The sequence below is a fragment of the Parus major genome, chromosome 1 (genome assembly GCF_001522545.3).
Source record: "Parus major isolate Abel chromosome 1, Parus_major1.1, whole genome shotgun sequence".
In the NCBI taxonomy this organism is placed as follows: domain Eukaryota; kingdom Metazoa; phylum Chordata; class Aves; order Passeriformes; family Paridae; genus Parus; species Parus major.
In genome coordinates, this window is record NC_031768.1 from 16417019 (window position 1) to 16429868 (window position 12850).

Genomic DNA, 12850 nt, shown 5'->3' on the forward strand with positions numbered 1-12850 from the left:
TGCTTCTGTGAATTGCTTTAGCTTTATTTTTGTAATTTTTCTAATAGTTTCCTTGTGTGTAAACTCATGCTGGGAGTTGGCTCTACTAGAGAATAAAATATGAAAGGGAACTGAAAGGTGTAGCACAAGCTATTACCAAAATAAAAATTTATATGACAAGATCAGGATTAAATGGAAATGGGTTGAAAAATAACTATATTTCTTATTTATACAAATATATATATATATATATATATAGGTATATGTGTATATATTCAGTATAAATAACCACTACACCTATGCATCCTATGGTTGTCCTTTTGACAAAAATGTCAATGCCCCAGATATAGCAGGGCTCTCTGCATCATATGCTGATGATAGGATTTTAGAGTGGATTTCATCACATTATTAATGTAGTAAAACTTAAGAGTGATCAGGGAAAGAGAGTTTTTAAGAAAACAAAAAAGAACAGAAATAAATATGAGAAATAAAGTAGTATTTTGGAGTGACATGCAAACATTTGCTCTAGTGTTGAATTAGGTGGGTTGCTCACAGTGGCCTACTGTTTCTTTCAAAAGAATTTTGTTGGATTTGCGAGTAAAACATACTTTTTTCACGTCTGCTTAGTCTGAAATGGGTTTTTAGAGCATTTGCTCAGTTTGTCGAAGTTGCTTGTTTGCATAGGAAAGATAATCTAGCCAGGAATTTTGAAGGTAAATTGAAGACCTTCAGAGTTTCAGGGTGAGACTAGCTGCTAGAACTTGGTGGTGTTTGGAGAAGTCCTCAGAGGAGTGAAGATAAACTTTGCTTTTGGCATCAAATTTGTGGCCTTGCTATAGTTAGAGGTCTCTTCTTTCTCCTTGACTATGTGCAAATATGTACTCTTTCACTGCAGGAGTCAATTTCATAATAGTAATATGTTGTAAAATGTGGAAGATGTTGAAAGCTTACTGTAAAAATTTAGGTTGTAGGAAGGTAGAGCACAGAAGACTGATTCTGGGGCATCCTTATTTCTAGAGCTTTTTGAGTGCCAGTTTTATTTAATGGTATTTAACTGGGTGATTTGTGGTTTACATTCAAGGGCAAATCAGGTAGATGTGTTAAAGAGAAAATTATGTGGACATAAAGTTAAGAAAATAATGGAGTGAATGTATGTGTCATAGAAGATTAATACATTGTTTACAATGGAAGTGTTATCATTGCAGTATGTATAATGGCTAGTCTGTTTTTCTGAGCTGCATTAAGGTTCTGAAATTGGTTATTGACAGTCATATTTCAGCATCTTAATCTGATCTTTGACACCTCAGTTCTGGCCAAGAAACAGATGTAAATCATTCTGAGTGGGAGATTTGCACTACCAATAATTACAGTTGCTAAATAATCTGCTTTAGCAGAGTCCATTTTGTGCTGAAAGCTGTTTAGATATTCTATATAATCAATAAAAACAATTGGAAGAGAAGCAGATTACTGAAGCTTTTGAACTATCAAACTGATGTAGTAACTGTGCCTAACTTAGGACTGAAGCAGTGTATTTTTATTTTGGTTTCCCCTCCTTTGAAAACTGAAGAGGGAGAAGAAAGATACTTGTGAGGCAACAGTTATGTTTCCTTTTATTTTTTAAAAAAGAGACAAAACTTGACACGTAGTTTGGCAGGGGAACTGAGTGGCATCATAAAATATGCAGTTACTTACATTGCTTCTAATTTGCTGAGCATTCAGGTACTCAAAACTGTACTACAGAGGTTGATAGCTTCATGTAAAATACTTAGAAAATATTTTGATCTCTTTTGTTTTTCTTTTTATTGTCTGCATCTATGAAAATTTGAATATTTTTCAAATTTCTTTGCTGGAAATAAAAACTACAATTGTCAAGTACTTATGTAACTCAGAGAGAATCACAGAATCATTTATGTTGGAAAAGACCTCCAAAATCATCAAGTCCAATCTTAAACCAAATACCACCTTGTCAACTGCACCATGGCCCTAAGTATACATACATTTGTGTCTTGAACATCTCTAGAGATGATGACCTCACCACATCCCTGGGGAGCCCGTTCCAATGCTTAACAACCCTTTCAGAGGAGAAATTAGTCCTGATTTCCAACCTCAACCTCCCATGGCACAGCTTGAGGCCATTTCCTCTCATCCTGTCACTGGCTGCCTGGGAGAGCAGCTCGATCCCTCTCTGGCTGTAACCTCCTGTCAGGCAGTTGTAGGGCTTGATAGGGTCACCCCTGAGCCTCCTTTTCTCCAGGCTAAACCCCAGCTTCCTCAGCAGTTCCTTGTCAGACTTGTGCTCCAGACCTTCAGCAGCTCTGTTGTTTTCTGGACATAGTCCAGCACCTCAGTGCCCTTTTCCCCAGGACAGCTTTCCAGCCACTCTTCCCCAGGCCTGGAGCATTAGTTCAGTAGGGAAGATGAAGGAGATACAGGAGCTGTGAGCACAGCCCAAGTTCTTGGTCTCATCTTGGTTGATTATTTGCAGGTAATGTTCCCATTATATGTTTTTAAGCTTTCTGCTTTATTTCCTAGCCTTTTTGAAAAATAATGATGGGTAAATTTTTTACCTCCTTTGCAGGAAGGATGGCTGTTCAGAAAAGCAACACATTTGTTTGAGTGTAGAGCTTGCTATGAATTTTCTTATGCAAGTGGTAATTTCAAAAATAACTCCTTTAAAAGGAAACTATATGGTCTGAACGACTAGTGAACTGGATTCACTGGATGGATGAAGAGTTATTTGTTTTTTTTCCATTTCCCTCATATTTCTCTACTATTAAACTTAGATTTTTTTTTTTTATGATCCTTTTAGTTATGTTATTAGTCAGTTTTATTGCAGCTGCATCTAATACTGTTCTGGAAGAAATAAATAACTTTCTGAAAATAATTTTCCTTTTTTTGTTATTTTTGATTAAACAAAGCTAATTTTAATTGTGATCATTGTTTTTCATGAACAATTACACCTTGTATAGGATCATGAACCTGAATTTACTGCACTGGGTAAAATAACTGCATTTTCTATATACTCAAGAAATTGTGCAGAAGTACATTTTGCCAGTAGGTGACACTCTTAAAACATGTTAGTTTCCTGGTCCCCATGTTTCCTGTTCAGATGTCAGTAACCTGATTAAATTCCAAAATTTCTAAGGTTGTCTAAGAGATGAAAAGGAATGTATGTCTCACACATGCAAAAGCATGCCCTGAAATTCTGTGATTATACTCAGGTGTGTGTGTAAAGTTGCTAGTGAAGCTTAGTTAGCATAATGTGCATGTAGTGAAATTACTTTTGAAATCAAAGCATACTGTTAATTTAGAATGTTTTTGTAAACCAGAAAAAAAGTAATACATACAATTTTCTTCCTTCCAAGAAATAACACATTTCAACAACTAAAGGGGTTTTGTAAAAGAATGGCCTGGGAGCATGTTAGGACAATCATAAAATGTTTAAACATCATATTTTTTAAGGCTTCTATTCATGTATCACTGGTGTGGAGTACTTTATTCCTCATTTCATGGGGGGAGAAATTCAGATAGGAAACACAGTAGCAGGGGATCTTGAATGCACTTCACAGGCTTTGCAATTAAGCCGAGTCTTAAAGTCCTTAAGCAACATAGATCTAAGTGATTTATCAAGATAATGGATGATGTTGGTGTTAAAATTCAGTGAAAAATTTCAAGTTCTCTAGTAGGATTAGTGCCTAATCCACTGATCACTTGTCATCAAAATGTCCATTCTTCATATTTCTCTTTTACTAATTTCTTCTTGAAGTAGATAATAATGCCCATGAAAACACATCTGATGCAGGAATCATACAGTGAAAAGGTTAAGACTGCACCAAATTACGCTAATGAACTTCAACTGCAATAAGTCACTCAGTTTATATATATATATATATATAAAAATATATATAAATGTAAACATATATATATGTCTGTACTCACAGAGTCATAACAAAAAAAGTACCTACTTATGTAAATATAACTTAAAATGAGCATCTAATGTTGCAGTTATCATACTTGGCATTGTTACACTGCTATTGAAAATAAGGGCTTCATTTTCTAGAAGTTTGAACTGCTTGTTTTATGGAGTGTCATCTTTTGTGAATGATGAAACTGAGCTGTGAGGAGTGTTGGGGAGTACTCAAATGGCATGCTGTACCTTTCTTTTTGTTTGTTTTAGAAACTGTGTGATTTGAATTTCTCTAGAGGTCCAAACAATAGCCCAGGTAAAGCAGAATCTGTTAAATAACACCTCAAATGTAACATGAAATAGAAACAGTAGTTCTGAACTAGTTGGAGGACATTTTAGCTGGAATGTGTGGCTGTTGACTGTAGATGAAACACAATACAAACATACTTTCTTATCTGTTAAATCTTTATTCCATATGCTTTAAAATAATAACAAATCTGTGGTTTAGATGTACACATAATGTAAACAAATGCCAGGCTCTTCTTCAAAGCAGTGATACTTGTTCTTGCAGATGCCTCACTGTCCTGTACTAGTTATCTTTTTTACAATCATCATAAACTCATCAAAGCTGACAGATCCATCCTTATTTTTGTCCAACGATTTAATTATGTTATCAAGTGAGAATTGATCCTGTTTTTATAGGACAAGAATTAAAAAAAAAAAGAAAAGAGATAATTAAATAATTAGATCACCATGAGCACTTTTCTATGAAGAATGTTGCCAAGAAATGATGCAGTCAATAACAATCAGTGTTACTGGTGATGTATTTACTGGTTTGACTGGTTAAGCTAGGAATGACAGTGTCTGCTCTTGCCTGTCAAAAATGTTAACAAAGATATATAACCATTTGAGAAATATGAAGTATTACTCAGATGAGTTACTTCAGTCTTCTGGGTAAATTCAGAATCTGGGAAATGGAGCAGGTGAAGCTGCAGCAGGTACATGATCACCAGTAAAAATTAATATGCATACAACCTACTCCTTTATTAGATACTAAATTGGGCCCTGCATGCATGTTTTGAAAAAATGTTGCTGCTTTATGCTTTGGGCCAGGATCTGAGGGTCTCTTTCCCTCCCTTCCCCACTCTTTAGTAGGAATACTGTATTTACTGTTAAAAACATCTTGCTAATGTATTAAATTTAGTTTAGATTATTAGTTTTTATTTGTTGTGTCTGGTAAAGAGTGCATGTAGCATCCTGATGCAGTGAATATTCTAATAAGAACCCTGATCAGGCTAATTAAATAATATAAGCTAAATTTGGAGTTATAATTTAAATTTATAAAATGTTATCTTTTGCTCATACCATGTATCTCTGCATGTTTTGTAACAACCTGTTATGTTTTGATATTGATTTATTATGGTGCCATAAATGTCTGCAAACAGACTTGTTGTTTGAAAATGTCTGAGGTCCAGACAGAAAACATCAGTATTTCTTTTTCTGAACAGCTCCATTTCCACATGTCTGGGAAAACGTGTATGATGCTGAATTGTCTTCAGCATTACAAAAAGCATTGTATTTCTGATTTTGCCATCACATTTCTATTAATTTTTAGCCATAAATTTCTAAGCTATCTTTTGAGGGAAAGAAAAAACCCTTTGTGTTTTAGTAGGGTTTTTTGGGGAGTCTTTTGTTAATAAGCCATTTCATGTTAATTGAAATGACTAAATTGGATTACTGTGATTCTCAAAATACCATATTTTTCTATGGAATTGCCACTTATTTCAGACCTTTAGCAAAAATTGCTTTTGTGAGATATCCAAAACACAGTATTGAAAGATTTGTCTAGCAGAAGAATCTAAATTGAGTCTTAATACAGTTCAGGAAAGATTTGGCAGAGAATAGATATAAAATCAGAACATAGATTTTTTTTTTTTTTTCCTAGATACAGGAAATTGGTATTACTCTCTCTAGTTTGGTGGCATTACTTTTCTTTTCTTAGAATCGTTCTGGAATGGCAAAACTTTTTTTTGTGTTGGTGGTAATTTAATGTAGATAGAAATTGGCTGAAGTCACTTGCTTTTAAACATGTTCTACTGTTTCACTTTATAGACTCTTTTAGGTTTATTGATTCTTTTCTACATGTTTTATAGATTCAAGATGAATTCTTTAGATTGAATTAAAAATATTTTATAAGACTCAGGTATTTCAGGTAAAATTTGGCTTGCATGAAAAAAAACCCAAACACAAAAAAACAAACCCAAACAGAACAGCTCTTAGATTGTTTTGCATTTGATTTCATGGACTTTGTTATAAACTCTGTGCTCAAATTCCTGTTTGGAGCTACTGTTCATCAATGTAAATGAAGTTCTATAAGCAAAGCCTTATTTAAGAGTTAAGGATCCAGTGAAACCATTTAGGCACAGTAATCTGCCCTGAACGTCTCATTGCCTGTATTTCCTTTTTCTTGTGCATTCCATGCAAGCAGAGTGAATACAATGAGAGTGAAACTTACCTTCAGGTACTGTGCAAATTGATTCTGAAGTAAATTCTTCAGCCCACCGATAGACAGTGCACTGGTGCTGCCCTCCTGTAAAGCATACTGGGTAAAATACTTCAGAAGGTTTTCATTGAGTAAATGTTCCATGTTTCTCTGATGTTGTCTTGAAGAATAACTGCAAACAAAACAGACAATAACAATCACAGTTTGAAATATATCTGACACTCTCTTCATTGTCTAATTAACCATTTAATGAGTAATACTTAACCTAGATGAAAAGAGTTGTTTTTTTTTTTCCTGTAAAATTGATAAAGTTTCCCAGTAAAGGAAATTATCTAAGTCAGGTTTAAGGATTTGAAAGACCCAATATATTTAGGTTATGCTTACCTCACTCAGAACCTGGAGCTTTCAGATGTATCCAGCAGTGAGAGTCTCAGATTGGGACAACCTTTATAGTTGCTGGCATGCTCCACCCTAATTATGAAACTACCATGTGTCATTGAGTCAGTGCACTAGTTACTGTGTTTTCAGTAGTCAAAGGAATAGGATACTTTAGCAGAAGAAATGAGTACTATTTTCTTTATCTCTGAAATGTGTCATCATTATCCGCGGCACTTGATGTGTATTTACTTGGTCTTTATAGGTGTTACTGGAGAGGTTTTCTTGCTTGAATTTGTGTATTCTTCATTTCAAAATGAATTACACTCAGAGAAGTGTGAAAAAGACTCCTATGGTGATAGGTATAGCATTTGTTATTATATAGGCATTTTGGAAAATGGCAAATATAAGGATGTTTTTAAAATATCCAAGTATGTAAATAAAATATTAAGAAACTACTTCCTCTTTGTGTGTGTAGTTAATCACACTTTTCCACATTGTGCTATTTCTTAGCACAGGAAAGAGATGAAGTTCCACTGGAATAAAATTTTTGTTGGTAGTGCTAAGAATCAAAACATTCCATGATGTGAATGGAAAAAACCTGAAGTATTCTAAGTGAGAAAGTTGAATGTGAGGTTCTGAAAAACAGTCCCTTCTTGGGAACACCTTTATAACTGAGTATTGTGACCTGCAGGTTCTTCATGTTGCATTCTGAATGTTCCAGTGGTTTTATTCATGTTCCATTGATGGTCTGTGGGACATCTTGGACTTGATAATCAGCCTTGGTTGATGCTTCATGACCCAACACTGTTAACTTTGCAACTGCTGAGTTGCTGGCTCTGGCTGTGGTTTCTACTTGTGGTTTCTAATCTGCTTGCTGTCTGTTGTCATTTTTTTGGGGCTTGCCTCCAGTCCCACTGACTAGATTTTTCATCCTGTCCATCACTTCTTCAGAATCAGTTGTCATTTCATCATTTATGACTCTAAACCAAGAGCTTTGTGGGTCTGTAGGAGATGGATGGGGCAGAAGGGATGTTTTTGGAACTGCAGATGTATGGGTGTAGGATTCCATAACAGGTAAGTAGGAGGTTTCCTGAGAAAACCAGGCAAACTTTGGTAGATTAATTATGTAGATGTACATCTTGCATTAGCAGCCCATTTGAATGTGCTTTCACTCACTTCCAAGTGTCAGAAAAGTATTAGAAGAGTCCCTAGAGATCATATAATTAATTTCCTTTTCTCTGGAGCAGGGTCGTCAGTATTTATGCTGGATGTCTGCTGAATTTAAGTGCCTTAAATAATAGGGAATCCACAGCCTCTTTATCTGGTCTATTTCTTGTGGGTTTTGTTAGAGTGTATTTCTGTGTGTCTACAAGCCTTGCTGTACTTAAGTGCTTTGATTCTCCTGTCTCTGCAGATAGACAGAACAGACATCTTTTTTTAAAGTGGCCTTTGACATCAGTGAAATTCCCTGTCCTCCTTTTTTTTCCCCTTTTTTTCCTTCCTAGTTTAGTCTTCCTTTGTGAGCCCTGCTACTTAGATCTAGTAATTTCTTCTTGACTTTCATCAGTTATTTCCCATTCTGCTCGAGATGCTGTGTCCAAAGTTGTGCCACTGGGTTCGCCTCTCTGGGTGCTCATGGTGTTGCACATTTAAATATTTCAAGAGACATTTGGTTGATGAGGACAATCTGTGTTGTTTTACAGGGAGGTGTCCAGCTACAGGTTTTTAACAGTGGAAGACTTTGTCAAGTTTCTTGACACTTAATTTCAAATTGTAGAGAGGACAATACACTGATGTAATATTCAGTGCAAAACTTGCCATTTGGCTTAGAATTCACAGGACTGGGGCAAGGCATCCCCCAGTATCTGTCCAGTCCAGCTGAGGGACAAAGCTGAAAGTGCACCTTCTCCTATGTTTGCTTTTTGATTCTACAGAAATTCAGGAGCTGCTGCTGCTGTTTATACTAACAGAAGCTCTCCTGCTGCTATGGGATATGGGAGTAGCAGTGCAAGCAAGTGTGGGGCTCATGGCCTGGAGTGCATTGTAGGGGTGAGGGTGAGTCCCATACACCAAACTGGGGCATGAACTCTGTGGTTGTTCATGACAATAAGATAACAATAAATCCTTTTGTCTTCTTTCTGCCAACAAAATGAAAAAGAAATCTCTTTCTCCTTTCATCCTCTTTTCCACCTTTGGTAGGTGGTCAGATTTTAGTAGTATTGTGTAACTGGGTGATCTGCTATGGCTTCTGTTCCCCACCTGCTAATTCCTCCCTGCAGCTCCTGTCTGGTAGCCTCACCATCCTTACTGCTTTATCCCTTTTGGAAGCAGTGCCAGGAAGCTGGTATGCCTGATCTGTATTGTTTACATTACAGTATTTGCAAGATTTGTTTTAAGTATTCAAATGACTTCCCTTTGTACCTGAGGCACCTCCCTGAGTATAAAACATAGTAGTAAGATGCTTAGTGGTATGGAAAACCTGCGTTTCGAGGGATCACAACTTGGAATTCAGCACATTCGCCATGTTAATTTGCCAAGAGTTCATTAAAGAGCACCTCCTAATTGCAAAATAGATAACCAGTTTTACTGAAACATCTTCCGAGGATAGTGAGAGACCAATGTCTGGAAATTTGGGTGATTTCCTCAAGTGTTGTATGCCAAATCTGGGGATAAATCCAGTGTCCTCAGGACAGCTCTGTTCACAAGGCACTGTAATCCATGAGGCTATTTGAATGGGAGACTGGCAGAACTGGGATTTGGAGTTTGATCTACTGGGCCTTTGTCCTCTTCATTCTCATTTGGCCCACAGTGCCCTCCTCCAACAGTTTGTGTGGCATCTCTGAACTCTGTACTGGAATCAGCACAGAACTCAGTTTGACAGGCTCCAGTACACTTTTTCAGAAGGCCTCTTTATAAGGACTTAAGTGCTGTTCTGAAATACATCCATCTTATCTAGCACAGCCCAGCAATGGCAGAATGATATTCAGGTGTAAAGAATTCTGGTTGCTCACTAAGAATTTGAACAAAACTACGGGAAGATAATGTGTTGTTGTTATTGCCCTTAGATGATGTGTGATTAGCAGACGGCAATATTTATCTATGTTAAAGAACAGCACTTGGAGCTTTGACATCTGTGCAAGCTGACTTCCAGTGCAGAAGCAGCAATCCAGCTTTGGTTCCAGTGTCTTGCTGCCCTTTCTTGCATGTATGAAAAGATATAATTCTTGCCGTTTATGACATAATTCAGTTGGGCTTGCTGTGGTCTAGAGAAGTCATATTAAGCACAGTATCCTTTTGGAATTGACATATTTATTTTAGCTTAGATTCAAAGCCATTAGCAAAAAGAGGACTATGTTGGTGATGTCTTTTAAGTTTGTTTAGGGATGCACATCACATCTCCTTGTGATGGTTGTGTGTCATTTTCTTTCAGTGATGGTGGGTGCAGGTTCAGTATTCACTCAAAACTGGCTATTGGTGAATATTTCCCTAGTAAACTGGTTTGTTGGCATATTTGGGGCTAGCAATTCCAGTCACATTGGAGAGTAAGGGAGCAGAAGCTGCAAGGATGACTGAAGTTTAGGCATCACCACTAGTGGTAGGAGGGATGAAATTTATGGCGTCACAGTCATGTGCATTTAATGATGAATTAAATGGGATGGTAACCCAGGTGCTGTCTCTTTTGTCCTTGTCACATACTTCCTGCCACCATTGATGGCTGAATGTTATGTGAATCTGTGCTCCTTGTTTACCTTAATGTGCTGGACTGTAAACTGGGTTGGTCTGCAACTGGATTTCTATGCCATTCATTGACACTGTTGGAAGGGACAGGGCACTCTCTACAGGGGTGGGGCTGTCACCTGAGGGCAGTGACTATCTCAAATCATCCTGTTTAATCCTCTGGTGATGGGTTAACACCCTAATCCTCCAGTATTTTTCCACCTCTTTGGTTTATTTTATGGTAGCAGTACCAGGCTCACTTGTACGTAAGCCCAGCTACTTTAAAGCAATTTCAGGAATCTCTGTGAGGCTTATTTTACAGTCTAGCCACAGTATTGAAACCATCTGCTGTCAAAGTGAAGTTTGCTGTAATGGAGAACGTACCTTTGTAGATGCTGAGCACTTGAAAAGAAAGAGCAGGAAGTGGCTTTGTGCTTAGTGTTGACTTATTTTTACTTATATAGTGCTTATGCATCATCTCAAGCTTACAGACATCCATTGCTAGATCAAAGCCTTTTGTTAACCTTGCTTATTTTTTGTAGCAGAGAAAGATGGGAGATGTGGGAGAAAGATGATGGGACAATTAAAGTAAATTGGGCTGGACTGGGGACTCTCTGGAACATATGAAATCCTATCTGATTTGCAAAGAAATCTTGCACAGGTGTCAAGTTTGATTTCTTATTGAGTAAAAAAGCTAAGCAGAATTTGTATAGAACTAGTGCTAGTATGAAGAATGTACATGTGTCTGTGCCTGTGTAAATTACCAATCCCCATGCTGCATCTGAAGGTAAACATGGGATACATTGTACTGTAGATAATGTACAAATAATGAAATCCCTGGAGATGCAGATGTGTTATGCTACCATGGTGTGTATTCATTTGAGCTCTAAGGGCTTTGGTGAGTTTTGCAGAGAATCATTCCCACAACCACTGGTAGTCATCTTCAGACATTCTGGACCTGTCTACAAAAAGGAACAGGCTTCTAACAGTCTAACCCATGGGTAATTTTTCCAGGGTGTGTGCTAGATGGTAGGTATGGGAGCTAGCTCTGTAGTGCAAATAGGGGAGTTGTGATAGAACATTTCAGTGTTGTCAGTTGATTCTTACTGTTAGGCTACGAGGAGACAAAGGACAGACTGAGAGAAAATGAACATTCAGTGAACAAACTTTCTGAAAAAGATCAAATGATTATGAGTGAGAAGTTCAGAAAACTGCACTACAGCCATTGTAGAGAACATGACATTGCTTTGAGGGATGGAACTGTTAGATGGAAGTTTGGGATGAATTGTAAAATCCTTTATGTGTCACAGGTGATGCATTCCCTATGTTGAAATTGTCATTGTTTGTAAAACCTGTGGTGGTGACATGTAAAAGGGTTGTCTCATCTCACAAATTAAACTTCAGCTATATGGGTTATCCTGACAAGAGTCTCTTGCAGGCCCTCCCTTGTGACATACACCTAATGAGATGTTGGTGTCTCCCTAAATAGGACTGGGTGCGACTGCTACAGGGATGAATTATTTAATAAGATGCATTGTTTGTAGTCAGCTTTAAATTGGTGATGTGTTACTCATTGTAACTATATGTGTCAGCTGTTGCTGCCATATGTACACATCTGGCAGACTAATTTATTGCTGAAACTCCCTGTGATGTAGATATTCTACATTGCACAAGATAGTTTTGAGGGAGAATGTGTTTCAGTATGTTCCTTCCATGTTGTGACCCTTGACTCGTGCAGCAGTGCAATATGGTAGTTACTGCCATAGCTGAAATTTACAGTTAGGTAATTGCTAAAACCCTAAACCTTTTTGTTCTGTAGTAAACTCTGGTATGTTTTTTGAAATTCTTTAGAGTGATCTAAAATGTGTAAATCTCCATTCCAGCAAAGCATATATGGATTTATGGAGGAGTGGCTTTGGTTGAATTTCAGGTTTGGCAAAGTAAGTATAAGTAAAATAGTGCTGTAAAAGAGGCATTAGTGAGTTTATTTCTTCGTGGTGAGATTAGGTCTTTTCTCAGCTGTCCTTTGACACTGGAGATGCCTGGAGTCTCTAGATGTCACAGCTGTATCTAAAAATCTTTCTTCATCCTGAAGAAAAAATTGATGAGGAGAGTTAGAATCAAGTTTGTAATTCATTTTCAGAGCATTGTTGTTGCTCTCAACAATACAAACCTGATGGACTGTTCAAAAGTGGTCTAGAGATGCATCCACTAAGACACATGGGCACATAATTTAGGGGTTACATGATACTGAGATGCCTGATCTCAAAAGGGGAAATGTACCACTAAGAAACTCCCTTGCCCAGCATATTTTTTTAACTAGAAATAGTTATAATCTGTTTTCATGCGAGTCCAGGACTACTGTC

General features: G+C 37.1%; 1 protein-coding gene and 1 long non-coding RNA gene across 5 annotated transcripts in view; one reads left to right on the forward strand and one right to left on the reverse strand.

The window, feature by feature from the left end:
* CTPS2 (CTP synthase 2) overlaps positions 1-12850 on the forward strand; it is a 60593-nt gene that overhangs the window by 16579 nt on the left and 31164 nt on the right. Inside the window, exon 14 of one of the 4 annotated variants that reach the window (XM_015638379.3) lies at positions 2558-2839. The exons of the other annotated variants lie outside the window; for them this stretch is intronic. Coding sequence (XP_015493865.1) covers positions 2558-2683 — 126 coding nt within the window. The 3' untranslated portion in view covers positions 2684-2839. Of the gene's footprint in view, positions 1-2557; positions 2840-12850 lie in introns of those variants that run through there. 4 annotated transcript variants of the gene reach the window in all.
* On the reverse strand, positions 4360-6812 carry LOC117243993. Its single transcript, XR_004496273.1, has 3 exons — positions 6774-6812; positions 6402-6561; positions 4360-4576 (listed from the first exon to the last, which is right to left on the reverse strand). It is a non-coding gene; the product is annotated as an uncharacterized LOC117243993 (long non-coding RNA).